This window comes from Aspergillus fijiensis (assembly GCF_003184825.1).
Source record: "Aspergillus fijiensis CBS 313.89 unplaced genomic scaffold BO72scaffold_11, whole genome shotgun sequence".
Classification (NCBI taxonomy): Eukaryota; Fungi; Ascomycota; class Eurotiomycetes; order Eurotiales; family Aspergillaceae; genus Aspergillus; species Aspergillus fijiensis.
In genome coordinates, this window is record NW_024468987.1 from 398,604 (window position 1) to 421,367 (window position 22,764).

Sequence of the window (22,764 nt, forward strand, 5' to 3'; positions counted from 1 at the left end):
AGATTGGCACCGAATGAGAGCCATCCCTGCACCTGCTGCTCTTCCTGCCGCATGATTCATGCAGCGGTTGCCTTGCTTACCCAAGAACGAGCGGCCTCCAATTACCTCGAATATGGGGCGGGCGTATGCAAGCCCCGATCATCCTCACCCCCCCCCCCCCAGTGATCCTGTTTTCAAGCAAACAAACCTGCAAATCCTTGGGACGTCTACACGGCGCACTGCTGAGTGGGACATGCCCCGGATGGCATGGACTTTGCTGGAACGGGAGGCGCCACATGTTCCCTCTAGCGCCCTGCGTGTCGCGCCATGTGATTATCCGATGGTATGGTTGCAGCTCGTATATCTTACAGGGCAATCAACCCCCGTGAAATTTACAGTTTGTACATACCGGTCTTGTGGCAGGTCGTACGGTGACTGTTTATTCAGTACCTGGTTTCATTACTGACAGGGAGTCCCAGTCGACATGTTCATGTATTTTTCTAGGGTACACTGAAGCTCTTTGTACAGAAAACCTTGATTCCATGAGAAATATCCATCCAAACTTGCTCAATGGTCTGGTGCCCTCCAGCAACAACATCCAGTCATTCCCCCCATTTCAAGCGCTTTGAGATCATGCCATCGAACTCATCGCCGGATCGCTTGCGACCGCCAATACAGCTGGGGCAGTGAATGTAGAAATAGGAGTGTGGGTGGTATCCAAGGTTTTCCAGGGCAAAGTTCCTTCCAATAAACTCGGTTTTCCCCCAATCGAGACAATCTTCGCAGAATGCGAGCGGACACCTCGCACAACAGAACAAGAGCCCACCGGCCTCAGATGCCCTTCTCTCGCAACCCGAGCAAACATGATGGGGGCAACTGAAACGGGCCTCGTTCGTGTGCGACTTCATGGAATCCGGCAGACATTCCCAGTGATATGCTCGAGGACAGGTCTGACAATCCAGAGGTTCGAACCTCTTACAGATCCCACATGTCTAGTTCGGTCAGCCAGGGCCATAAACTGTGATGGCCACTGTACTCACGATCTCGTTTGTCATGGACTTCAACGTTCCCATTCCTGGTGATTTTGGTGTCGTTGGAGAAGTGACATGCATGCGTAGATTCTCCTTCGTGACGTCGAAACCCTCAATGGTAATAACCCGCCCTTTGCCGATTCGACGTTCTGCACGGGCGAAATAGGGCGCGTCGTCTGGAAATGCCTGGGACCTAGACAGTTTCTCAACCTTTTGCCCATTAAAGATATTTGTGCGCACCCGCTCCGACACTTCCCACCAGGAAGAGGTGTTCGCGAGGTCCTTGCCCGTGTTCGAGTTAATGGTGCATCTGTCAAGAAGTGATTCAAAACTCCAGGACCTCATATCTGCCAAGCTATTCTCTTGAAGACCTTCGCAGGCAATGAGGCGCATCGGAGGCGTCTCGTCAATTCCGGTCAGGGTATAGTCATAACCGTTTCCAGCTTCGAATATGCGCTCCTCTTCAATGATCTTTGATGAAAGATATGACTTCTTGAGCAGGCGGCGGCTCATCTGCTCTTCCAAGGTACCTTTGGAGATAAGCCTGAAGATCCTTACCGGCTGCTTTTGGCCTATACGGTGCACGCGAGATTCAGCCTGTCTCATCACTTGCGGATTCCAATCTTCGTCTAAAAAGATGACCACCGAAGATCCGACCATGTTAAGCCCCTCGCCACCGGCCCGAATTGATACAAGGAAGACCATGAACTGGGGAAGGTTGTTGAAGAGATGGACGCAGAGCCTGCGCCAAGCTCGAGAAGTACTCCCGTCAAGCCTGACATATTCGAAGAAACCGCGTCTCTGCAGGATTTCCAAGAGCTCCTCGCAAAGGTCAAGAGCCTTGACGAAACAAGAAAAGATGACGACCTTCTTCTTTTCGGTGAAGACGAAGTGGTGGACCAACTTGCTCAACGCAAGAAGCTTTCCTGAGCACGAGAGAAGGGAGCTAGCAGAATCATTTGAACTTTCTGGGCCGTTATTCAATAGCCAAGGATGGATGGAGCACTTCAGACGTGAGTATACTGCATGGTTGGCATGATGCAATCAATGCTTACCTTTCGCAGTTCCATGAGAACGTTATCCGAAATCTTCCATTTGCGTTTGGCGGCTGGCTTATTAAGGTCGATGTTTGGCCTGTCGATAGGCCAGCCTTCTTTGTCTGTCTTCAACGTCGACGACGGCCGCGAGACTTCACCGAGTGCTTCGTCTAGTCCTGTCAGCACTTTCATGTACAAAGAGTGTTGCAGCTTCGAAAGCGGCACAGCGAGTGTGACAACCTGCTTGGGTGGCAGATTGATTCCGACCTGCGGAGAGTCCTTTAGACGTCGCAACATGATGAGGTTGAGAAACCCTTTGATATGATTTGAGAAGGAAGCATCAAATTTGCCTTCGTTCAGCGAAAATGCGTCCTTGAACAGCTTAGCCGACGACGGTGTGAAAACTTCGGGGAAAAGCCAGTGCAACAGCGACCACACTTCGCCCAAGTTGTTTTGAATCGGAGTACTAAACACCAGATTTGGTGAGCATGAGAAGGTCAAGAGATGGACAATATCACTAACCCTGTGAGTATGAGCTTATATTCGGCACGAAGCTTGCCCATAGCCTGTGCCCGCTTGGAGTTGCTGTCCTTGATCCGATGGCCTTCGTCGAGCACAACATACTTCCAGATTGCCACCTTTCGGAACCAGAGGATGTCCGCCATCAACGTCTCGTAGCAGGTGATCAGCACTGTGCTTCTGACATCCTCTTTGAAGCAGCCCTCTTTGCCTTGCTTCTTTGAAAAGAGCTTCTTTACCATGACTCTTTGATCGCGTGTCCCATGAAACTTGACGGGAGTGAGGTTCGGAGTCCACTTTGTGAGTTCAGTGATCCAGGTATCCAAGACGCTCAGAGGGCAAACAACCAGAAATGGTGCAGGATTGATACAAGACGATCGTTCACTCTCCGTGACATGTTCAAAGAGCGTCAACGTCTGCAAAGTTTTGCCGAGTCCCATCTCGTCGCCTAGAATGCCACCCATTCCGTTTCGTCGAAGGTACATGAGGAACGAAAGCCCCTCGAGCTGGTATGGTTTCAGGGTTGCCCGCAACCTGCAAGGTTAATCAGGGTGTACAAGGCCCAGGTATTAAGGGTCTTTACTTACCCTCTCGGCTGAGATGTCAGTTGTTGCTGCTGCTCGATAGTTGGTTGCCCATGATATTCAGAATCGCTCAGCACGTCGGGAACCCTGTCTAGGAGAGGAATGATGAGGTCTCTCTTTGCTCGAAGGAAGTTAATTCGACGACTTTTGATGTCATCGATGACACTTGTGGGTGTACTTTTGGCAGTGAAGGTGCTTTGTTTGATACGAAATGGGAGTCCCACGAGAAGGTTTTGAAACCGCGCGGTGTACGATAGAAGCGGAGACGTTTCTCGTTCTGACAGTCTGTTAGCTCGATGGTTGCTTAGCATGGCATGAAGGAAGTCTGATCATACCCAGATATCGAGCTGATAGAGGGTTTGAGCTGCCATTACTGGGTGGAGAGGTAGGGGGTGTCGATATGCATGATCTGGGACTACTGAGCGGTGTCTGAAAGTCGTCCGAGTCGAGGAGATTATCCATGTTGGTGTGAGGGGGGTGCTAGGCTTTTTGATGAAGCAGTCAGCAGGGGTGATTGGTTGATGAAAGAAATAGTGCGAGGAACTGTTGCTCTGGTGACTCGATGAGGCGGTGATTTATATAGTGGTGTGTATATAACACCACTGTTGATTCCGAGTCTTCGGGGTGGGGCTTGAGACGGGTCTGAGGCAGTGTTGCTCCTAGGTATGCTAGTGTTTGGAACGATAAGGTAATTTTGGGGGGTATATTCACAGGGATACGGTGAGGAGGGGGGTTTGATGAGGGCAGGCTACGTTGAGAGTGATAGTGAATGGAGGGTGTCTGAGGTGGAGGAATAACAGCATTGTGGTTTTGCTGTTTTTGTGAGAATGGCAAGTGAGATAGCCCAACCCATTTCATCTTCGATGGAAACTATAAGCAGATCAAAAATGTTTGGTCCAGGAGTCTACCCAATATCTAAACCATGGTAAACTGAAGCGATATCTGAGGAGGGTATACCTGGCAATGATATGTGGAGTGAGGTTTGCTCGGCTCACTGCGGGTTGCGGTAGAGTAAGATATCCTTGTCAATATGAGAGTGCTTTCAAGAGGCTGAGTATAGATTAGAGTCAGTAGAACTGGTTTATGAAGAGTCCTCAATGTCCTCAAGCTTTTGATGTATACTGGCTGCATAAGAGTATACATCATGTGGGGACCAGCGAGATCAACCACCATAGCAACCAGACTTTGCGTGAAAGAGGCATATCGAAAACGTCTCCGCAACTTACAATATCCAGCAGAAGCCATGCCACAAACAAAGACTTCTGTACAGTCCAGTCTCAGCGAGCATGGGAGACCGGGGACCAACAATTCGTCGACACCCGCCATCCCAAGGCATCAAGGCACCAAGGCAGCGAGCGATCTTATCAGTTCGATGACTGATAAGCCCGATTCAACATTTTTCTCCAACTACCGTCACCACCACACCTCACGTTGACATACAACCTCCACTTCCACTTCCACTTCCACTTCCACTTCCACTTCCACTTCCACTTCCACCCTCAACTATCCTCCATCCACCTCCTCTTCTCATCTCCTACACTTCACCCCAAACACAAACCCCACACCCTCCACTCCACCCGCAACAAAAATGACAACCACCCCCAAAAAACAACACATAGCGCACACCCTCCTCCTCCGCGCCCACTCCCCGGACACAGCCACCACCCTCTTCACCGAGCGCGTCAAACAGAAACCCCTCTACGTGCGCCCGACCTCCCCGACCCCGGAAGACAACCGCCACCGCCGCCGCCTCCACCGCCTCCGCCGCAAGGACTACTTCCTCCGCCACCAGAAACCCCGGCCCCTGTCCGCGAGGGAGCGCCGCGCCCACCCCGAGGTGTTCGGGGCGCCTTCTACCTCCCGGTCGCGGACGAAGCATTCCAAGACCAAGAGCAAGTCCAAGAACCAGAACCAGAATCAGCCAGAGGGTGCTGGTAAGGGTGATGGTGCGGATGCAGGGGAATACAAATACGCCACCTTTAAGGGCCTGAACGCGCTGTGGGTGGAGTACATGCTCTCCGTGCTCGATTTGAAGGACCCGCGAAGCAAGACGGGGTGTGTGGTTACGCCGAGCTCGCATGGGAGTAAGCTGGTGAGCTGTGATTATCATGGGGCCGAGGTGGAGGTGGTGCGGAGTCGGTGTGCGAGTCGGGTTGGGCTGCGGGGCATTGTGGTGAGGGATGGCATGTTTGCGTTTACGGTGGTGGGGGAGGGGGATCGAGTTACGTGTGAGTTTTTTTGCTTCTGGTCTGGTTTCTTTGGGGTTTGGGGGTGGGGTTTGCTAACTTTTGGTGTTTGGGTAGTGGTTCCGAAGGAACATACGGTTTTTCGGTTTGAGTTGCCTTTACCCTTCGCTTCGGGGGGGAAGGATCGGGCTGGAGATGCGGCTGGGGAGAGTGAAGAGCAAGACCAAGCGCAACCGCAACAGAAGAAGCTCGTGTTCGAGTTGCATGGCAGCCAGTTCCAGAATCGGCCGGTCGATCGCGCGAATAAGAAGTTCAAGTGGAGGAATGTGGATTATGTTTGAGGTTTGGCCTTGGACTGTCCCTTGGGTTTCTGTCCTGGGGGCTTGGATTTATGGATTTATGGGGTTATTGGTGGTGCTCGGGGTATAAGGATCAGGATTGTATGCCTGTGCAGTGTGGCTGCGGTTGCTGGGAGATGCTGGAGCATTGAGGCAGGGCGGGCTTGCTGCTGGCTTACTCGTTGATTCTTGGCTGTGGAAGAAGCATGGCTACAGAGATTGTGCCCACGAGCTAGCTTCGGCGTCTCCGTGCAGCGGTGAACTCGACAGAGGGAGGTCTCGAGCTTCTGCAGTCAAACCCCGGCTGCAGGCACTGCGCCCCGCCAACTAGGCTGGCGTAGAAGTGCTGGCTGGCTTCACGCGACAAGGCACTCCAGTGCAATACCTTACATTGGGCTATACTCCGACGAGGCTCAAGGACCCTTGAAACAATGCACGTTGCACACGCATATGCACACGCGCATGCGCAAAGGTCTACAGAAGTCGGTCTTGTTGATATAGATCAATCTACACCAGAATATATCTTCGCATCATATTTGAAATCGTTAATTCATGTTCATTGTAGCTCACATCAAGCACTATCTTTGGTCGAGCATGGCCTGTCTCTCGGCCGACTCAGCTCAATCTCAATTCAGCCAGACGCACCTCAGCCAGACACCTAAGCACCCCAGATGGGGCAAATGGGACGGCTCTTAGCTGCGCAGGATCAACCCGCAGACGACAAACCCAGCCGCCCTAGCGGCATAGCAAAACAGCCCCTATGCATTTCTGCTAGGCTGCGTTCCCGCTGCACCGCATCTCTCTACCCACGAAAGAAGTCCATCACCTATCACCAGGAGGATTAATCAACTCGAGACAGACAACGGCGCAGCGCAGCACAAGCTCGAGCCTAACCCCATTCCTCACAAGAAACAGGCGCAATGCAACCAAACCACCATAAGCATCCACATCAATACATATCAGTTTCGAACCGTAAACCCTCCACAATATCAACACCAGTACCAAGAGTTCACATCCCAGCCCACTCCACACTGAACGTCCGTACACTCCCCGCATCCCCCAGACCAGACTCATCCGCCGCCCCGCCGATCAGAAACCCCTTCTTGACGCCCGTGCCCAGCCGTCCGCCGGCCACGAGCGCCATCAGATCCAGCTCCTCGTCCCAGTCGGCCCCGACCACCAGGAAGTGCGAGTGGAACCGCAGCGGGTCGCCGGGGTACGCCAGGTACTGGCACCCGAAGCGCAGGCCGGGCGAGAGGTAGTACCCCTCTGCGTGGAGGTGGGCGAAGAGCGGGTAGGAGGGGGGCACGGCGGGCGGGGGGAGCACGGTTGAGGAGGAGGGTGAGGGTGTGTACGGGAGTGGTGGGTGGGAGGTGGCGGGGGTGATGCCCATTGTTGTGCCGTAGGGGGCGGTGGTGGTGGTTGTGGGCGTGGATGTGGATGGTATCGAGGTGGTGGTGGCAGTCATTAGGGTATCTTCAGCTGGAGCTGGAGCAGTATCTGGGGCTGCGGGCTCATCGCTCCCTGTAGCAGCACTATTATCCTCACCCTCACCCTCGCCCACGGCGGCAGCAGCAGCAGCAGCAGCAGCCTTCTTCTTAGCGGCCGTCTTCTTCGCTTCTACCCGCTTCAGCGCCTCCTCGCGCTGCTGCTCTTTGCGGTTGGTCTGCAGCCGCATGGCGTGGGCGCCCTGGGATTCTAGCTCGCGGCGATACTTCTGGCGGTCGGCCTCGCGGAGGGCGCGCATGCCCTCGCGCTGGGCTTTTACCTCGTCTACAATGCATGCTACACCGTTGTCCACCAGCAGCCGCGCCTCCTCGGGCATCAGCTTCAGCGGCAACCCCAGAAACACATTCTGCTGGGGGATCTGCGGCAGGGTGCCGGTGAGCACGCCGCAGATGTGGTGCTCGCGTCTCAGATACGTGACGGCATCAATGGAGAAGAGAAAGTAGCTACCCGCGATATACGAGATCGGGACGGGGAGGGGAGGGTCTGATTCCATTGGGAAGGTAAAAAATTTATTTTGGAAGTAAATCTCTGTTGTAACTAAGGCGCTGTTAGCTCGAAGACTCAAGGAGTGATGCAGAGGATCAACAGCGGGATAGGCATTGCAAATCATTTTCAATACGTTTCTCAATCACATATGCTCGTTAAATGAGATTATTGTGAGCTTCAGGGGATTGACAGATTATAGTAGTTCATATAATCATGCAAAGGAAGGAGGGGAAAAAAAACAAAGTGAGGCTTACCATCTACTCAGAACGCATAAGCATCTTATGCGTTAGCAGTGCAAAGACTGCGAAAGTGTTGCAGAGACCGTGTTGTTCTCTGGCGGGAAGAGCAAGAATTGAGGAAAAAATGTTTAGTGGGATGGAAGCTCTTAAAGAAGCTGCCCCAATGGAGACCTTTCCTCTTACGGTTAGCCGATAATTTGCGATTAGTAATGAGCACGGGCCACCATACACTGGGCACCTTCCTGATGGATGCTCTTCCGCGACCAGGAGATGTGATTGATTGTCGAACGACGAGGATCATTAGGCGTCAAAATGAGCTTCTTGTTGCTTCTATTCTTCGTTTTTTTCACTCCCCTCCTGTTGCTTCTAGGTATGTCCACTTTCACCACTTCTCTGCATCAGAACTATTTGTTAATGGGGCCGTAAAGCATGGCTGGGTCTTTCGTCCTGCATGAGGAACCGCCGCCTGCGATCGTATTTCGCAGCCTCGCCCGCCGGACCGGGCATCGACTCGTACGGTAGACACTATCTCCGCACAATGGTCAACACCGGGCCCGCCATGTCCGAGCAGATCGAGCTGGACGATATGATGCGAGGATCGGAACACGAGGAATAATCGCGAAGATGTCTGCATTCAAACAAACACCGAACACTTCAGAACTCTAGATCCGCTTTCTTCGGCATGCTTCCGGAAACCGCGCCGTCCTGGCCCTCCTTGTCGCCTTCGGCGGGGGGGAGACTGAAGGGCTTGATCTCGAACCTCCGCCGACTCAATGTGAAGGCCCAGTCCTGGCCGACGTTCTGGTCACTCCCGCCACCACGCTCGTGCAGGACTGGTAGCCGATGAGTCTTCAACATTCCTTGGGGAGGCTCCTCGTGGGACGTGGCTGCGCCGGAGGTGGCGAGCGCGTCGGCTGAGTGAGGGAAGGGACACAGCTCGATGACTCCGTCGCTGATGAGTTCCATCCATCGGACGAGGCCTGACGCGCGAGGGAACAGAGACAAGGGGATTGTGATCATAGCCGTGGCTCGAATCCCGGGCGTGTTGAGCAGTGCTCGGAGGGAGTGGAGGAACGGCAGAACGCTATCAGGTTGGCTCGATTCGAACGGGTATATCGTGGGGTTCAGGAGAGATGGGATGACGATGCGATGGACAGTGTTTGGGGGGCTCGAAGCGATAGCAGCATCAAGGCGTTTGTGAATGGTCGTGAACAAGGGTTCGTTCGACGGGGTGAACGGGATGTAGTTGAGATTGGTGATGGAGGGGTGTGTGAGTCGTTTGGTTAAATCGAAGGCGTGACAGAACGCAGGTCGCTTGTCCGGACTTCCGTCTGCAGTCGGCTGACTCTGGTCCCCGGAAGTAGCTGTAGGCACTATCAATTGTCAACGCGCCTCATTCACACCCATGGACATATATCGAATTACCTCTTGACCCTGCAATTCCTGCTCCAAATTCCCCCAGGCGCTCGTACCTCCAAGCGATCTTCATGCGCTCGCCCTTGCGCTTGTCTTGCTTATCATCGACAGCATCAGCTGGCCCAATAAGCCCCGGAAGACTTCTTCCCCACTGCTCCGGCATCCCGACGACATGGACTCTGTGGTCCTGCACCACGCCCTCAGCTGCGTAGTATCGTAGCAAAGCTCCCGCAAAGTCCGTCGTCCCGTTCTCTTCCACTAGCAACGTCTTCCCAATAGGAAGCCCACCATGTCCAGCAAGTATGTTATCAAGCGACGGTGTTCCCGTCGACGTCGTCGGTCGCCCATCGTCGGGGGAGGGGCGAACGCCCGGTGTGGTTTCTGGAGCAGCAGCAGCAGCAGCAGTGGACGTCGCTTGCTGCAGCCCGGCAGAGGCATTGACGGACGCAGTCCGATCGCCTCCAGTCGACAATCCAATATTCCTCTTTCGAAAAGACATTACTGAGGGTGTTGTTGTGGTAAATGCAACTCAGCTGAAGCGCGCACGAAATTGTTTCCTCAAGCTTTGAGATGCTGCGGGGCAATGCACGGAAAGGTACTGTAAAAGCGGCGGCGGCGGCGGCGGCGGCGAGGACGACGGCGGCACTAAAAGTTCTACTACCAAAAAAGCTGTCCGTCGGGTTTCTCCCGCGCGAACTCCTCACTTTCTTTCTCTCTGGATCTTTCCATCCTCCACGCGCGCGCGCTCGCTTTGTCCATTCATCGACCAGCTTCTACACACCTTTGACACCAACGACCAAGGTCGCAATTCCCTACTCGAAGAAAACTCGGCGTGCAACGAAACCTGCCCACCATGTCCGACCCGTTACTCTTCGAGGACACCTTCACCATCACGGCGATCAACCAGCAGAAATATGACCGCGTGTCGCGCCTGACCTGCACCTCCTCGGACAACTTCACGACCTTCACGCTCGACGTCAACACCGAGCTGTACCCCTGCGTCGTGGGCGAGTCCCTCAACATGGCGCTGGCGTCGACTCTGTCGCTGGATGGTAAGGACGACTCCGGGGCCAAGGCGGGCTGGAAGGAGGTCGGCATGGGCGAGCAGACCCTGGCCAACGACTACGATTACGTCTGCCACGGCAAGGTCTACCGGTTCGAGGAGGGCTCGACTTCGGGAAACATGTAAGTTCTTTGGTGTGTTTTTGGGAATTGGGATCTTTTATGTCGACATCTCATGGAAGTTGTGATTATGACTAACCTCGGATCTTTTTCTCTTCTCTCCAGGGCTGTCTTCATCTCCTTTGGCGGATTGTTGCTCTACCTCGAGGGCCCCTACAAGAAGCTGGCACCCCTGCGGATCGACTATGTCTATCTTCTTCTTAAGAAATAAGGACAGCAAAGGACGAGAATCGTCTTTGACGTTTGTTTTTCTGATTCCCTAGGCTACTATGGGTTGTAGAAGCGCTCGAAGTCCGATTAGTATTTGGGAAAGCGACCAAAAAAAAAAGTCTGATTGCATTTGATTGGGGTCCTTCGATTGCAGCGCCGGCGTTCGATTGGTGAAATTTGGGTATAATTGAAATAGAGAACCACTAAATTCTATGACATGTTGTGTACATTCCCTGCTGCTGCTGCTGCTGCTGCTCCTTCTTCGCTCTCATACATGCCTTTATCAGTCCCGCCTCCTCTTTCCTTCTAGTTCGTCGCATGCGAGGCAGTGGGAAACTCCAAGCGCCGGTGTATCCGGGCCAGGATCTCCAAGAAATCCGGCTCGTTCTCGGCGGTCAGGATGCCGTGGCGGATGAAGAAATCGATCAAGACGACCGCGCAGTTGGGCTTGAACTCGCCGCGCGCCAAGGCCGCCTGGGTCTGGTCGACCGAGAGCAGATGGAACTGCTCGACCTCGGAATCGCCGGGCTGCAGCACCACGTCCGCGCCGACCCGCACGTCGTAGATGTACTCGACCTCGGGCTGCAGCAGGTCGGTCTCGCCGCCGGCCTTGGAGCTCCGGACGTAGAAGTAGGTGACGCAGCCGGCGGCGCGCGCGTTCGCGCGCGTCACGGCCTCCGGCAGCGAGGCCTCCTCGCTCGCCTCGCGCACGAGGCACTCGAACGGCCGCTCGTGGGAGCTCATCCCGCCCGCCACGGAGTTGTCCAGCATCCCCGGGTAGGTCTGCTTCGTGCGCGAGCGCCGCGGCACCCAGATCCGCAGCCCCCGGCCGTCGTCGTCGCTGTCGTCCTCGACGTAGCACGTGGCGTGGATGCCGTACGAGACCACCCCGAAGAGCGGGGTGGCCGACCGCTCCATCTCCAGCAGGAACTCGCCCCCCGGCCCGTAGATCGGGTACAGCTCGTCGCGCCAGCCGCGCAGGATCTCGAACGTGCCCTGCTCCACCGCCGCGGCGAGCGTCTGCGCGACTTGCCGGCTGCGCTGCGCTGGGGTCGCATCGGCGCCGGTCACGAGGGTCACCGTCCGGGTCGCGCCGTCCACCGCCCAAAAATCGGCCGGCCAGGGGAATTTCTCCACTACGCTGTTGAGGATGTAGCCCAGCACGGCGTCGCAGCCGCTGACTTTGAAGCGGTGATAGTTTTCCAGGTGCGCGGTGTAGAATGCGGGGTCATCCTGGTAGTACGGGAATCTACCGCGGGGGAATCATGGGTAAGCAAGCATTCCGATGAAGAGTGAAGAGGGAGGGGTTGGAGGGGCAAGGCAGTTACCGGTCGCATTCTTTGACCAGCTCTAGATTGGACTTGCCCATTTTGGTTCGATGGTAGAGTTGTGAGTGGTCAGGGAGGTATACAAAAATGCACGGAAACAATCTATGCTTGAGTCATCCGTTGTTGGGTTAACTACTTCTAAACTAGGTTGCTGCTGAGATTAGATAACTTTTTTTTACGTTAGGTCTAATTTAATGTTGCTTCTTACTAAGTAGCCTAGTCGATTATACATGAAAGTATATAAATATTAAGATTTTTGAATAAATCTTGTTCATTTTAGAAATTACCTTCTTAGGAATGATTGTTATTTCAAACATCTTATCTGGATTCATGCATGGCGTAGTACTTTTCGAACTTTGTCTTTAATCTTAGTAGTGACAAGTAAAGCTTTCGTTATAGAAATCTAATTTTAATCTCCTGGCGCTTGGTAATGATCCAATCACTAAATAGATTCAATTGACTACTAAGTAGTTGTACAGCCCGAATCTAGATAGTACCTGCCAGTAACTAGTAACTAGACGTTGTTTCCAGAAGGAAGGTATATCTATATGTATTCAACATCTGTTTTCACCTCATCCACCGTGCCTTTCGGGAAGTACATACTGTCAGCCGTGGTCAACGATCGCACAAGCTCACCATATATTTCTGAAGTGTTATGATGCTAGTTGTCATAGACCTACGGGATGAGTGGAGTGACCGTCTACAAGATAATGACATGTTCCATCTGATCACAAGCACAGAAAAAGGAATCATGGTTCATCTTTACGATCTTGGAAAAAGGTCCGTGACAGGCGGATAATTGCCGGGATCCTCATCGAACGTGGCACCCGCCGCCCGGACGGGTCGAGACCCAGGTATATCTTTTCAGTGAGATGTTGACTTTGTACCACAATCTCCCGGTCATGGGCCGGGCTTGCACAATGGTTCCTCAGACCCGGTAGTCGACGGGTTCAGGACCTCTTGACACCGCCCTGCCGTATTTGACGTCCATGGTGTATCTCTCAGGACCCACGGGCTGTGACGCCTGCATGCCACAACTATCTTGTCCCATGGAGGGTTTAGCGGACCTGGAGATACCGGATCTTGGGCGATGAAGTGTCAACATCATTTGTCGATGATTGTATCTGGAACGATGACCCACCTGAAGAGTACCGCAATACAGAGGTACTGGATCGTGAGTCTACTTGCAAGAAGCGACGATGGCCTGGACCGGGGATGAGAGTGCACGGTACAAGAGGCGAACCCTTGTTAATCTACAACCGTGCAGGCAGGCCGGAGTGAACCGAGTTCTATCTATTGTAACTGCCTAAAGGATGTTCCACGGCTGGCCTAGTGACCGTTCTATATGCGATATTAGACCCGGTTGGAGCTATTTAGGCTAAGTTACAGGCCACTGGCCCTCTTGTGGCTGGGCGCTGATTGAAGTCAGCTACTACTGTCGCGAGGCAGTTTCTAAACTAGTACTACTACTAGTTGCCTAGTAGACAGTTAAATAGTACAAAGCCAACCCTTCGCTTGTTCCTCGTTGCTCACTCACCCTGACCTGTTGACGCAAGTACGCGATAAAATCAATTCTTCCTCAAATCTTGTCTCTTTGCACTGCTGTGCTTACTTTTTCTTCCAAGGCCCACCCCACACAACAAGAATTGCTCATCAGCGATGATCTAATGGCCGATGAGCGAGTCCCTGGCGATAACGATGCCATCTACGATGCCGTGCCTAAGAACGACCAAATATTCAAAATCGAGTTCCTCGAGATTGCCCCGACTCCTATCGTTGCGTAAGACCTGTCCTTTTCTTGGTTTTCTTCTGATTTTAACAGCGTAATCAAGCGACCGTGTCTTCTTTGTCTACCTTCGCGGTGATATACCCGAATCCAAGAAGAAAGAGCTGGCATTACCCGACGAAGGCCTCATTAATGCAACCCTTAAAGTGAGCGCCTCTGCTGTCTACCCAGATGGTAGTATCGACAACGAAGACTCTGCCACAGGACCACTAAGGACTACACCCTTTAATGATCTGGCCCATCTTACGATTCGCAATACCTCTGGAGCTCAGGTTGACTATATGGCCGGCAGCGGCCGCAGTGATATTTTACTCGACTTCCAGTTCCTTCCAATGTTTTTGAGGAGTGGTACGTGGACTTTTAAGGTCGATGCGCGAGCTGGAGATCAAGATAATACCTGCCTGTTTGCTATGAAGTTGACCCAGTGGTTAGAGGGAAGGCTGCATTAGGATACTTGGAATGCGTCTCTCACAACATCCTGTAATTTCCGCTTATAACATACTAGTAATTGGGTGTGTCAGTAGCATTGAAGGCTTGTATTAGACGCTTTTGTATCCATCTCTCAGAAACCCTACTTGGGGACATGCATGATTGGCGGGCTTGTCTATACCCTTCAAGGATTTAAAATCTTACATCTGTCCACTGTACTAATAATTTGACGAGGGTTTACCACAGTACACCTTTAGAGGAACGAGTCGGATAGCTCGGAGGGGAGGATGGGCAGTGCATTCGACTCCAATTTCCCCAGAGTAGCGCTGTGGGCTAGGGATGGCTGTCAATCAGGGTCTTCTGTTGGGCGTGACATCGCGTGTCAATCAGTGGCCAACTTCCAATGAACTAATCGCGGAAATAATCCCTGGAAAGAATGTCATCCACATTTCATTCCAAGATGCTGTAAGCGCTAAGGGCGACGATACTAGTCTGTATGATACAGTACTTGGAACCCATGTACAGATATGTTTACTTCAGGCCCTTCCTTACCAAACATCTGACATACGGCTACCCTCGTTCTCCCAGCGGTTTTGAACTCTTCGATCAATCCCATGCCGAAACATGAGGAATAGCATCATGCTTGCCGCCATCACCCCCCACCTTCCTCTCAATTCTCTGCCACCAGACCATGGGCCACCTAATTCCCATCAACGTGGACGGTCTCTCTTTCTTCGGGCAACGAACAGCAACAGACAACCCACAGGACCGGGTCTACTCATGCCCCGCAGGCCCTGCCCGATCGACGACCGAATGCACCCGCTTCGGCACCCTCGGGTGCACGGTCTACGGCTACCCCTCCACCGGCGGCGTTCTTATCAAAGAAGCCGACCTCCTCGACATGATTTTACTGTCGCTCCCGCGCTCTCATGTCTCGCAGCGCTCGCCCAGTGCCGAGGAAGAAGACCGGTTCCGTAACCTTCTGCGACGGACCGGCGCGACGTTCTGGCCGAGCAAGCAGGATTGGCTCGACGTACAGATGGGATTGAGGGAGATGACCGAGGAAGAAGAGAAGGTGATCGTGTACGGGTGGCCAGCGGATGGAGTGGGGGTGTGGGTGTTGCGGTTCGCGAGTGCCAACGAACTGCCGGACGACTTTGGGAGGATGAGTTTGGTGATGAATGTGAGGGAGAAGATACGGATTCTGAAGGAGTATGGCGCTACGTTTGTTGAGGATGTCACGCAGGTGGAGGAACTCAATATGCTTTGAGGTTCTTCTTGTTCTTGGAATGGGTACGGTGCAGAGGGATGGCATGCATCTTTTGTCCTTTCTACCTTTTTCTTCAAAAATTGAGATTTGAAATGAGATCTTGTGGATCAAGTGGTTTTGGGGCAGGAGATAGCTGCATGACTGCTTCTGGACCTCGTGGACAGTTTGTCACACCATCAGAAGTTGGGTCATGGGGTCTGGGTTTGAAGAAGGATCGCGCTCGTATTATTGGGTTCCTGTGTACTGTAGTTGAACCTGGTTAGATCCACAGGCTTATCTGATTGTACTTGTAATCTCTAGGTCAACACACGGAAGGCTGATCGACCTTCATTGATGTTCGGAGCAACGGTACTGAATGGTACCTATATTGTTCCCGGCCAGGTCTATTTGACGAGGAGCCATATAGCATACGAATTATCTGTCTGCCAATCGTGCCTATGTCGGGAGGCAGTGGAGAGGACTAGTATAGAAGTGATTTGACTACTAACCTTCCGCCTGTCCATATGCTAGTTTAGGACTGCGCTGTGTGTAACCGTCTGAAACGCCGTGTCTCTTGGCATCGAACTTCAGATAGTGAGAGGTTCTGATCGTTCTTCGAGCCTCGTCAAAATCAGCAGTTCCAGAATTCATGCTTGTAGGTACCGATCAAGCGCCTCCTGTGCTGTGGCAAACTGCCCTTTCCAGCAACCTAGTATGATATCTCCACGTCGGACGTCCGTAACAACCGGAAATTGCTGTTTCCTATACCGGTCTTCCATCTCAATATCCACCACCGCGTGTTGCCGCCGGATCTGTGCCTTGATGGAATCCGGGTCATCGGATTCATTAGGATTCAGTTCGCTGTAAGGAGCTCCGCCGGCGACTAATTCATAAAGAGTGGACCCCAAAACAAGGATATCAAGCTCATAGTCCCGAGATAGGCAATGGGATGCTTTCTCGTGACCCAGAGCCGGGGGTCCAGTGCACTGAGAGGAGTTGAAATCACCCAAGCGTAGATCGAGGGTATCGTCGACCAAAATTTGCCGTAGCGCCAAGTCCGAATGAATGACACCGAACGAGTGGATGAGGACAGCAGCTTCCAGAATCTGCCGGAACCATTTTGTCTGGAGTGCAGGAGTAATGCTATTCTTTTGGCACTACATGGCAAGGTCGCCGTGTCGGTAGTATTTGAGATCGATAGACCTCAGCAAAGACCCCAATGATCAAGAGCTGCTGGTTGGCTGGGCCTCGTCCAGCCTTCCCATGATAGTATATCTCCTTTTGGATCAGTATCACCAGTACCTAGCAACTACTTCTTCTTTCCTACAGGCCTTACATGAGCACAAATCCACTTACCACTATGGTAAGTGATCCTACCTTGACCTGAAGGCAGTTCCGCACTTGAATTAGTGGCTGATTGAAGAATTGTTATAGGGGGTGAGTGAAGCAAGACTGATGAGATACCCCTGCGCTGATCCAGAAAGGCAACATGACTAGTATCTTAGGGGAAGGCAAAAGTGGCTGCCAGTAAGCGACAGTACTCGCTTAAATGAAGAAGCCATCGACTGCCTTGACCTAGAAGCCGCTGCACGCCCGGTGGTACCTTAGCGTTTGCAGAGGGACGAAAATAGAGAGGAGATCAAGCGTCAAGCTGGCATGTCTCTCCAACCATCATCACACATGGACTTACTTCAACTTTTTATAAAATCTTTAAGCGACGATCATGCCATTAGGAAAAGTTTGAAAAATCAAACAGAGGTTACATATTATAATTGGTACTATTTTGATTATATGTTGAAAAAGGAAGTTATTTTATCACCTAAGGTTAAAGATGTATTTTGCCTTGAAAAGTGCCAGTTTTCGTGTAAAATGGGTGGTGTGGGCAGACTTTCGGAACGCTATGTATGTATATCCAAAACAACCTGCTCATCCATGAGAAGCGTATTTCAAACAGAGTCTTTGAGGCAAGTCATCTCGGTGCTTATTGAACCAAATAGCGTCGTCCTGCTTTACCGACAGAAATAAATCAATGTGCATGAACACATGCGAACCGTGTGGACTCTTTAATTACGACGAACTGGAAACAGTGGTCTACCCGGACTCGCATTATTCCCAGTCAGAGCCACTTGGTGAGTCTAGACGTAACTCGTCTGACCAAGTCATTGGAAAGTTTGAATTGAAATGAGACTTATTTGTGCGCCATTCAGCCTAAATACAGGTTGAAGTCAAGAGCAAAAGACTATATAGGGCGTTGCACGAAGGCCTTTGGAGACAAGACGCTCCACAATCCATTCAATGTAAGTCACATGTGCGCCGTAGTTCGTAGCCGACTTCAAAATTTTATGAGCAATCCGAAGGGGGTAGATGGCAGACGCCGGTCCATAAAGGGCCATTTCATCCTGGATGCAGTATTCCATACTCTGACAAATCAAAACGGCTAGCTCAATGATTTGATGTTTAAGCGAAGCCGGAGATAGGTCGCGAAAACAGATTTCGTCCTCAATATGCCGAGGAGCGGAAAATTCTGCTAGCTCGCGGAGCTCAGTCATGCAGATAATTTTGAATGTCCAAAGATAAACCAATGCGTTTGCACTTGTAATACCTGGGAACCAGAGAACGCGGTCCAAGTGCTTAGACTCCACAGACTTGGAATTTGAAGGAGGTGGCTGGCAAGGTCGATGCCCTTGGGATGTCAGTTCATTTTCCATTTCATTCAAGTTTGTCAGGGCCGAGACAAAGGAGAATTTGAGAGCTCTTGCATTGAGAACATTTTCCTCGGCCAAGCTGCTATCCTGACTCTCGGCCTTGAACTGATCGACGTTGGACAACAAGGTCGGAATGGCCGAAGCTCTACAGAAAAGCTTCTGTATTGGTGATGGCATGTTCAAAGTGAACGGCTCGTGCTGCCAATTTCTCTCTGCGATGAACATAGGCTTACGTGATAGAAAACAGTCGATGATCTGGTTCACAGACAAAAATCAGCAATAAACTCAAATTGTTCGATTAAAAGTTGGATATACCAAGAGAGGCACATAGCCAACGTAGAGCTTATGAAATATGTCGCGTTGAAAGGCTTGTGGTCCTTCGGCACAGATTAAGCTCCCAACTCCTCTAATATGGGGTGTCAATCCTGTAGGAGTTTCCGGGATCATCAGCTAATCACGTGTTGGCTTCATGTAAGAATCGCCGTAGATTTGAGAAAGAATCGAACCTCTGCCAAGCCAAGACACATTATAGCAATGGCGATGTCTGCTTGAAATTGACATGCCGGCCGAGCTAAGTGACGCCGCAGGCTCCCAAGAGCACATTCGTAGGCATGGAAAATATTTCGGTACGCGGTCGAAGTGTCCTGTCCAGTCTGATCAAGAGAGAGAGCAAAGGCTCTGACAGCTAACTCCATGGTGTTTTCTGGATGTCTGTCATTTTTCATCTTGGGCATCACTTCAACCCATGAACCACATATTCGTGGCTGGCTATCGACAGGGTTGCTGTCTGCCCGGCCTTGCTCCACGACCGGCATATAGCATTCAATTATGCGAGCCACATATCTGTCGAAGTCATTGCCCGATGGATCTTCAAAAGGTGGATTTGTGACAATATTTGGATGATCTCGGTGGTCTGGCTGGATGTCGTTTGCGTTAGACAGCCCAGTATCTATTATCGAGGCTGGCTTTGCTGCGAGGTCCGCTGAGCTGAGATTATATTGGGCATCTCGTGACCCCGATACCTGAGGTGGCATGAAAGTCCATGGATCGGGGTAGCCAGGGCAGGCTTGTTGGCTCCATTTGCACTGCGTGCATTCCGGGCGCATTCCATCACACTGCGACAGAAACCTGCATTAGCTCATATTCCTAAACTGAGACTCTCCAGCAGTACGCTTACTCCCAGCTTACGCCTCCGACAGTTATCGCAAACCGACTTTTGCCTTATCTTCATGACATCACATTGCCCCAATGAGGCATCGATACGACAGAAAAATCAGAACTGTTAGTGAAAAAAAGAAACAATGATTTTCTAGGGAGAGAAATTTATACTCTCAGCGAGGCGCGAGAGACTGAATAAGAGGTGTGCCTACAGGTGTGTGATAGTATGTGTGGGTAGGAGAAGGTGTGCATGGTTGAGAGGTTAGATGTAGGATATGGATGCAAGTGATGCCTTTTGGTGTCATGTGATCTCATGAAATATGTTGGACTTTTTCCACTAGACCAAAAAGGAGGACCCTCTTAGTTTGACTAAATATCGCAAAATCAGTGGTCATCGGTAACCGAAGTTCGAGTTCAGTCGAATGAGGGAGAGGCACATAGCACAACGACCTGAGCATCAACTCAGTCAATGCTCTTGTCGTACCGTAAGGTAGCGACTGTAGCGGAGGGCCACGGAAGTAGATAGCTTTGACATAGGGAAATTGACGAAGAGACGAAGACAGCACGCCGGCCAGGACTTCAGTGTACCGAAGGTGACAACTCCTGTCGAATATGGGAATGGACCGTACCCAAAATTGATTTGACGCACATATTGGGTATATGAGCTATTAGACAGTTTGACCAATTTTGCTAAAGATGGCGAATGTCTGGTATGGGGAAACGGACCAGCCAAGGCAACAACCTCGACATAAAATGCAATCTGTAAATTGAACATTCGGGAAGAGTAAAAAGTTGAAGCTGGAATAGCGAGAAAATTACAAGATCAATTATCTTCGACGGTAGATGCAGTAGTTTCGTCCAACATCGGGACTGGTAGTCCACTATTACAATAAAAACCACAACCTACCATGTAAATCAAATGTTTCGAAATGTAGCCAAGCTCACCCGCATAAGAAAGAAAGTATGTCGCTTTGAGCCATTACATACCGATCTGACCATCATTGATTGAAAAAGGAAACTTGCCATAGAGATCGGGATTTCCACCTAAAATCAAGGTGCGTCCGCAACGTGCAAACGCATTCAGCATGCGTCTATACACTTGTGCTAATGAAATTTGATGGAAATCTAGTCTTGGCGGGAAATCTAACTGGATTAGGAAAAGGGCGGCTGGCGGGACTCGGAGGGATGCGAACCCCCCCACTCTGTCAACCGGTCCGAAGGAACATCGACAAGTTGCGTGTACAGCGTAGTGTAAGTATGGATTTTGGTGGCAAATGGTGATTTGATCGGTATCCCACCTAGTTAGTGCCACAGGTCATAACTAATGGTAAGCTCTACTCAATGCCTTTAGCGCGGTGATCGGATCTTTTCTGCCGGCCTACTCCGTATATTGTTCAGGCTCGGTTGATTGCCACTGCCCCGGGTGGCTCATTTGGGTTTGAGTGCTAAGTTAGCATCCCAGTCACCACCCGAGGCAGTGGAAACGGTTACAGTGCACGATTGGTTCATTCCCTAGGTTGAGGTTACTCCGTAGTGTTAAGCATAGAGTCAAGATTTTATGGCCTAGCGAGGCCGAGTCTACAGTGTATACAAACCGCTATGTACGTAGTAATCAAACGATCGATTCAACCGGATTTCCAAGCTAAATAAGTAGCAGCTATATTAGTATTACCATAAACATTCTCGACAGAACTTTTCTCAAAAGAAAGAAATGTTTCCCGAACAGAGATTGAGAAGTGCCTTTCCAGCGCTAAGGAATGGCCAGCAGAAGCAGTGGTTTCACGCCAGTGATCGTTCCTCCAAGTTGGAGTCGAGTCTGGGAAGCTCATCGGAAGTTGGCGGAATATACTCTGGACTCGGCCACGCGAGGAAGGCCATAAGATCATGGCTCATAAAACTTTTCTTTTCAGAGCTTTACTTGACAAATGGATTATGCTATCAAGCAGCGTATTGCCGCGCGGAGGACACAACCTACCCGCAATGCGGGATGCCGATGGCATTAGGTTTACTAACTACTAGGTAGTAGTTAATGACATGAAGTTAGGTACTATGTAAAAGCTAACCCAGAGATCTTGGCACCGGATTGGTCACCTTACAGTCTTGGCCTTGGCCTCGCATATGTCAACTATGCGAACAGAAATTATAAATACCTTTGCCTGCGTCTCTCCCAGCATGATCATTCGATTTCTCTCATCTCATCCTCTTCGAAGCTCTACATTCAAGAATGAAAATGTCTCCTATTCGCCGTTTGATCGTTGCCAGTGTGCTCGCAGCTGCAACTCATGTTTCCGGTTCTCCTTTGCCCGACGGACCAGAACAGGGTGGAAACATTAATTTCAACATCACCCATATTATCAACGCTGCCTCCGTTCTTGAGATAAACGGCGTCAACTTTCTCGTCGATCCCTTCTTCTCGCCTCAAAACACCACATTTCCCATTGCTGGCTTTACCAGACAGCTTTGGTCTATTTTGGAGCCGGCCTTGCAGCCAGAGCAAATCCCTCCCATCGATGCTGTCCTCCTCAGCCACGAGGACCACCCTGACAACCTTGACCCTATCTCCCGAATGAGGTTCCTCGATGGTCGTCGTGTCCTGACTACTCCTGCTGGTACCGAAGCTCTGAAGCCAAGGCCAGGAGTGCAGGCTATGAAGGACTGGGAAACAATGAGCCTGAAATTGAATGGGAATGATTGGAACTTTACAGGGACACCATGCGAGCACGTGCCCGGTGAGGATGTGATCGGGTTTGTCATTGTTGGTCCCAACTTCGGGACTACTGACGGCCTTCCAAATGCAATCTGGTACTCCGGTGATACCATCTACCTTCCAGGCTTGGCGCAGATCAAAGAAAGATTCCATGTCAAAGCTGCTCTCATCAACATGGGTGCTGCATACGTTCTCATGGATGATGCGATGCCGCTCCGGATTACCATGAATGGCACTGAGGTGGCTCAGACATTCCAAGACGTGGGCGCAGAGGTTCTCGTGCCCTTGCATTACAGCTCCTTTAACCACTTCCCGGAAGCAAAGGAAGGCGTGGTGCATGACTTCGAGCTATCAGGAATCAGTGACAAGGTTCATTGGGTTACTCCCGGTGAATCGACCAAGATCATCTGATAATCTCTTGGATAGTTGATCTGGCCTGGATATCAGTGGCTCAATCTGGAGGGCCATAGCCAGTCGATTGTATTTAATACTGAAATCTAGTTTCTCAGTGGGAGTTAGTTGGATAGAGACCAAAGGGCATTTGAATTATCTGATAGATACATGGCTAGCTATTCATCAATTGAGATAGGCATCGAGGGCTCAGATTTTGTGGTATAGAACAACGTGTCAAGGCAGCTCCCCACTTATTTGCATCTTTTGTGAGCAATGAGCAAAATAATTACTTC

General features: G+C 51.2%; 12 protein-coding genes across 12 annotated transcripts; 6 read left to right on the forward strand and 6 right to left on the reverse strand.

Moving 5' to 3' along the window:
* Positions 1-581: 581 nt before the first annotated feature.
* Positions 582-3,461, reverse strand: BO72DRAFT_372079 (putative nucleosome remodeling complex ATPase subunit (Snf2h); the record flags this gene model as incomplete). Its single annotated transcript, XM_040941035.1, has 5 exons — positions 582-971; positions 1,020-2,015; positions 2,066-2,513; positions 2,570-3,100; positions 3,154-3,461. The coding sequence occupies 5 exons, from the start codon at positions 3,459-3,461 to the stop codon at positions 582-584; spliced, it is 2,673 nt and encodes an 890-aa protein (XP_040803947.1).
* A 1,277-nt stretch (positions 3,462-4,738) lies between these two features.
* On the forward strand, positions 4,739-5,677 carry BO72DRAFT_493775 (RNase P/RNase MRP complex subunit; the record flags this gene model as incomplete). The annotated part of the gene is made up of 2 exons (XM_040948411.1): positions 4,739-5,378; positions 5,454-5,677. 2 exons carry the CDS (start codon positions 4,739-4,741, stop codon positions 5,675-5,677), a joined length of 864 nt encoding a protein of 287 aa, XP_040803948.1.
* Positions 5,678-6,683: 1,006 nt separating this feature from the next.
* Positions 6,684-7,676, reverse strand: BO72DRAFT_423951 (tRNA splicing endonuclease subunit SEN34; the record flags this gene model as incomplete). Its single annotated transcript, XM_040942858.1, has 2 exons — positions 6,684-7,150; positions 7,229-7,676. 2 exons carry the CDS (start codon positions 7,674-7,676, stop codon positions 6,684-6,686), a joined length of 915 nt encoding a protein of 304 aa, XP_040803949.1.
* A 544-nt stretch (positions 7,677-8,220) lies between these two features.
* On the forward strand, positions 8,221-8,524 carry BO72DRAFT_493777 (uncharacterized protein; the record flags this gene model as incomplete). Its single annotated transcript, XM_040948412.1, has 2 exons — positions 8,221-8,278; positions 8,337-8,524. The coding sequence occupies 2 exons, from the start codon at positions 8,221-8,223 to the stop codon at positions 8,522-8,524; spliced, it is 246 nt and encodes an 81-aa protein (XP_040803950.1).
* On the reverse strand, positions 8,309-9,823 carry BO72DRAFT_484206 (elongator complex protein 4; the record flags this gene model as incomplete). The annotated part of the gene is made up of 2 exons (XM_040947844.1): positions 8,309-9,281; positions 9,334-9,823. The coding sequence occupies 2 exons, from the start codon at positions 9,821-9,823 to the stop codon at positions 8,563-8,565; spliced, it is 1,209 nt and encodes a 402-aa protein (XP_040803951.1). The 3' UTR covers positions 8,309-8,562.
* Positions 9,824-9,986: 163 nt separating this feature from the next.
* Positions 9,987-10,981, forward strand: BO72DRAFT_475681 (DNA-directed RNA polymerase core subunit RPB8). Its single transcript, XM_040947339.1, has 2 exons — positions 9,987-10,509; positions 10,612-10,981. Exons 1-2 carry the CDS (start codon positions 10,178-10,180, stop codon positions 10,715-10,717), a joined length of 438 nt encoding a protein of 145 aa, XP_040803952.1. The 5' UTR covers positions 9,987-10,177; the 3' UTR covers positions 10,718-10,981.
* BO72DRAFT_25031 (thiamine pyrophosphokinase-related protein) lies at positions 10,606-12,177 on the reverse strand. The gene is made up of 2 exons (XM_040940021.1): positions 12,045-12,177; positions 10,606-11,965 (listed from the first exon to the last, which is right to left on the reverse strand). Exons 1-2 carry the CDS (start codon positions 12,083-12,085, stop codon positions 11,023-11,025), a joined length of 984 nt encoding a protein of 327 aa, XP_040803953.1. The 5' UTR covers positions 12,086-12,177; the 3' UTR covers positions 10,606-11,022.
* Positions 12,178-13,176: 999 nt separating this feature from the next.
* Positions 13,177-14,362, forward strand: BO72DRAFT_475682 (uncharacterized protein; the record flags this gene model as incomplete). Its single annotated transcript, XM_040947340.1, has 3 exons — positions 13,177-13,218; positions 13,601-13,824; positions 13,877-14,362. The coding sequence occupies 3 exons, from the start codon at positions 13,177-13,179 to the stop codon at positions 14,277-14,279; spliced, it is 669 nt and encodes a 222-aa protein (XP_040803954.1). The 3' UTR covers positions 14,280-14,362.
* Positions 14,363-14,707: 345 nt separating this feature from the next.
* BO72DRAFT_445763 (uncharacterized protein) lies at positions 14,708-15,861 on the forward strand. The gene has a single exon (XM_040944129.1). The coding sequence runs from the start codon at positions 14,951-14,953 to the stop codon at positions 15,527-15,529; it is 579 nt and encodes a 192-aa protein (XP_040803955.1). The 5' UTR covers positions 14,708-14,950; the 3' UTR covers positions 15,530-15,861.
* Positions 15,862-16,155: 294 nt separating this feature from the next.
* On the reverse strand, positions 16,156-18,390 carry BO72DRAFT_493782 (uncharacterized protein; the record flags this gene model as incomplete). The annotated part of the gene is made up of 2 exons (XM_040948413.1): positions 16,156-16,632; positions 17,815-18,390. 2 exons carry the CDS (start codon positions 18,388-18,390, stop codon positions 16,156-16,158), a joined length of 1,053 nt encoding a protein of 350 aa, XP_040803956.1.
* BO72DRAFT_25076 (Zn(II)2Cys6 transcription factor domain-containing protein) lies at positions 18,377-19,751 on the reverse strand. The gene is made up of 3 exons (XM_040940029.1): positions 19,391-19,751; positions 18,529-19,328; positions 18,377-18,468 (listed from the first exon to the last, which is right to left on the reverse strand). The coding sequence occupies exons 1-2, from the start codon at positions 19,442-19,444 to the stop codon at positions 18,681-18,683; spliced, it is 702 nt and encodes a 233-aa protein (XP_040803957.1). The 5' UTR covers positions 19,445-19,751; the 3' UTR covers positions 18,377-18,468; positions 18,529-18,680.
* A 1,829-nt stretch (positions 19,752-21,580) lies between these two features.
* On the forward strand, positions 21,581-22,663 carry BO72DRAFT_445765 (MBL fold metallo-hydrolase). The gene has a single exon (XM_040944130.1). It carries the CDS (start codon positions 21,602-21,604, stop codon positions 22,487-22,489), a length of 888 nt encoding a protein of 295 aa, XP_040803958.1. The 5' UTR covers positions 21,581-21,601; the 3' UTR covers positions 22,490-22,663.
* The last annotated feature ends 101 nt before the right edge of the window (positions 22,664-22,764 follow it).

Excerpts from the sequence above, each read along its gene's own strand:
- BO72DRAFT_475681 (XM_040947339.1), top strand. The coding sequence starts at position 10,178 with ATGTCCGACCCGTTACTCTTCGAGGACACCTTCACCATCACGGCGATC. Across the intron at positions 10,510-10,611 it reads GGCTCGACTTCGGGAAACAT|GGCTGTCTTCATCTCCTTTG; the intron begins GTAAGTTCTTTG and ends TCTTCTCTCCAG.
- BO72DRAFT_445763 (XM_040944129.1), top strand. The coding sequence starts at position 14,951 with ATGGGCCACCTAATTCCCATCAACGTGGACGGTCTCTCTTTCTTCGGG.
- BO72DRAFT_445765 (XM_040944130.1), top strand. The coding sequence starts at position 21,602 with ATGTCTCCTATTCGCCGTTTGATCGTTGCCAGTGTGCTCGCAGCTGCA.
- BO72DRAFT_25076 (XM_040940029.1), bottom strand. The coding sequence starts at position 19,444 with ATGAAGATAAGGCAAAAGTCGGTTTGCGATAACTGTCGGAGGCGTAAG. Across the intron at positions 19,329-19,390 it reads GTCGGAGGCGTAAGCTGGGA|TGTGATGGAATGCGCCCGGA; the intron begins GTAAGCGTACTG and ends TTTCTGTCGCAG.
- BO72DRAFT_25031 (XM_040940021.1), bottom strand. The coding sequence starts at position 12,085 with ATGGGCAAGTCCAATCTAGAGCTGGTCAAAGAATGCGACCG. Across the intron at positions 11,966-12,044 it reads CTGGTCAAAGAATGCGACCG|ATTCCCGTACTACCAGGATG; the intron begins GTAACTGCCTTG and ends CCCCCGCGGTAG.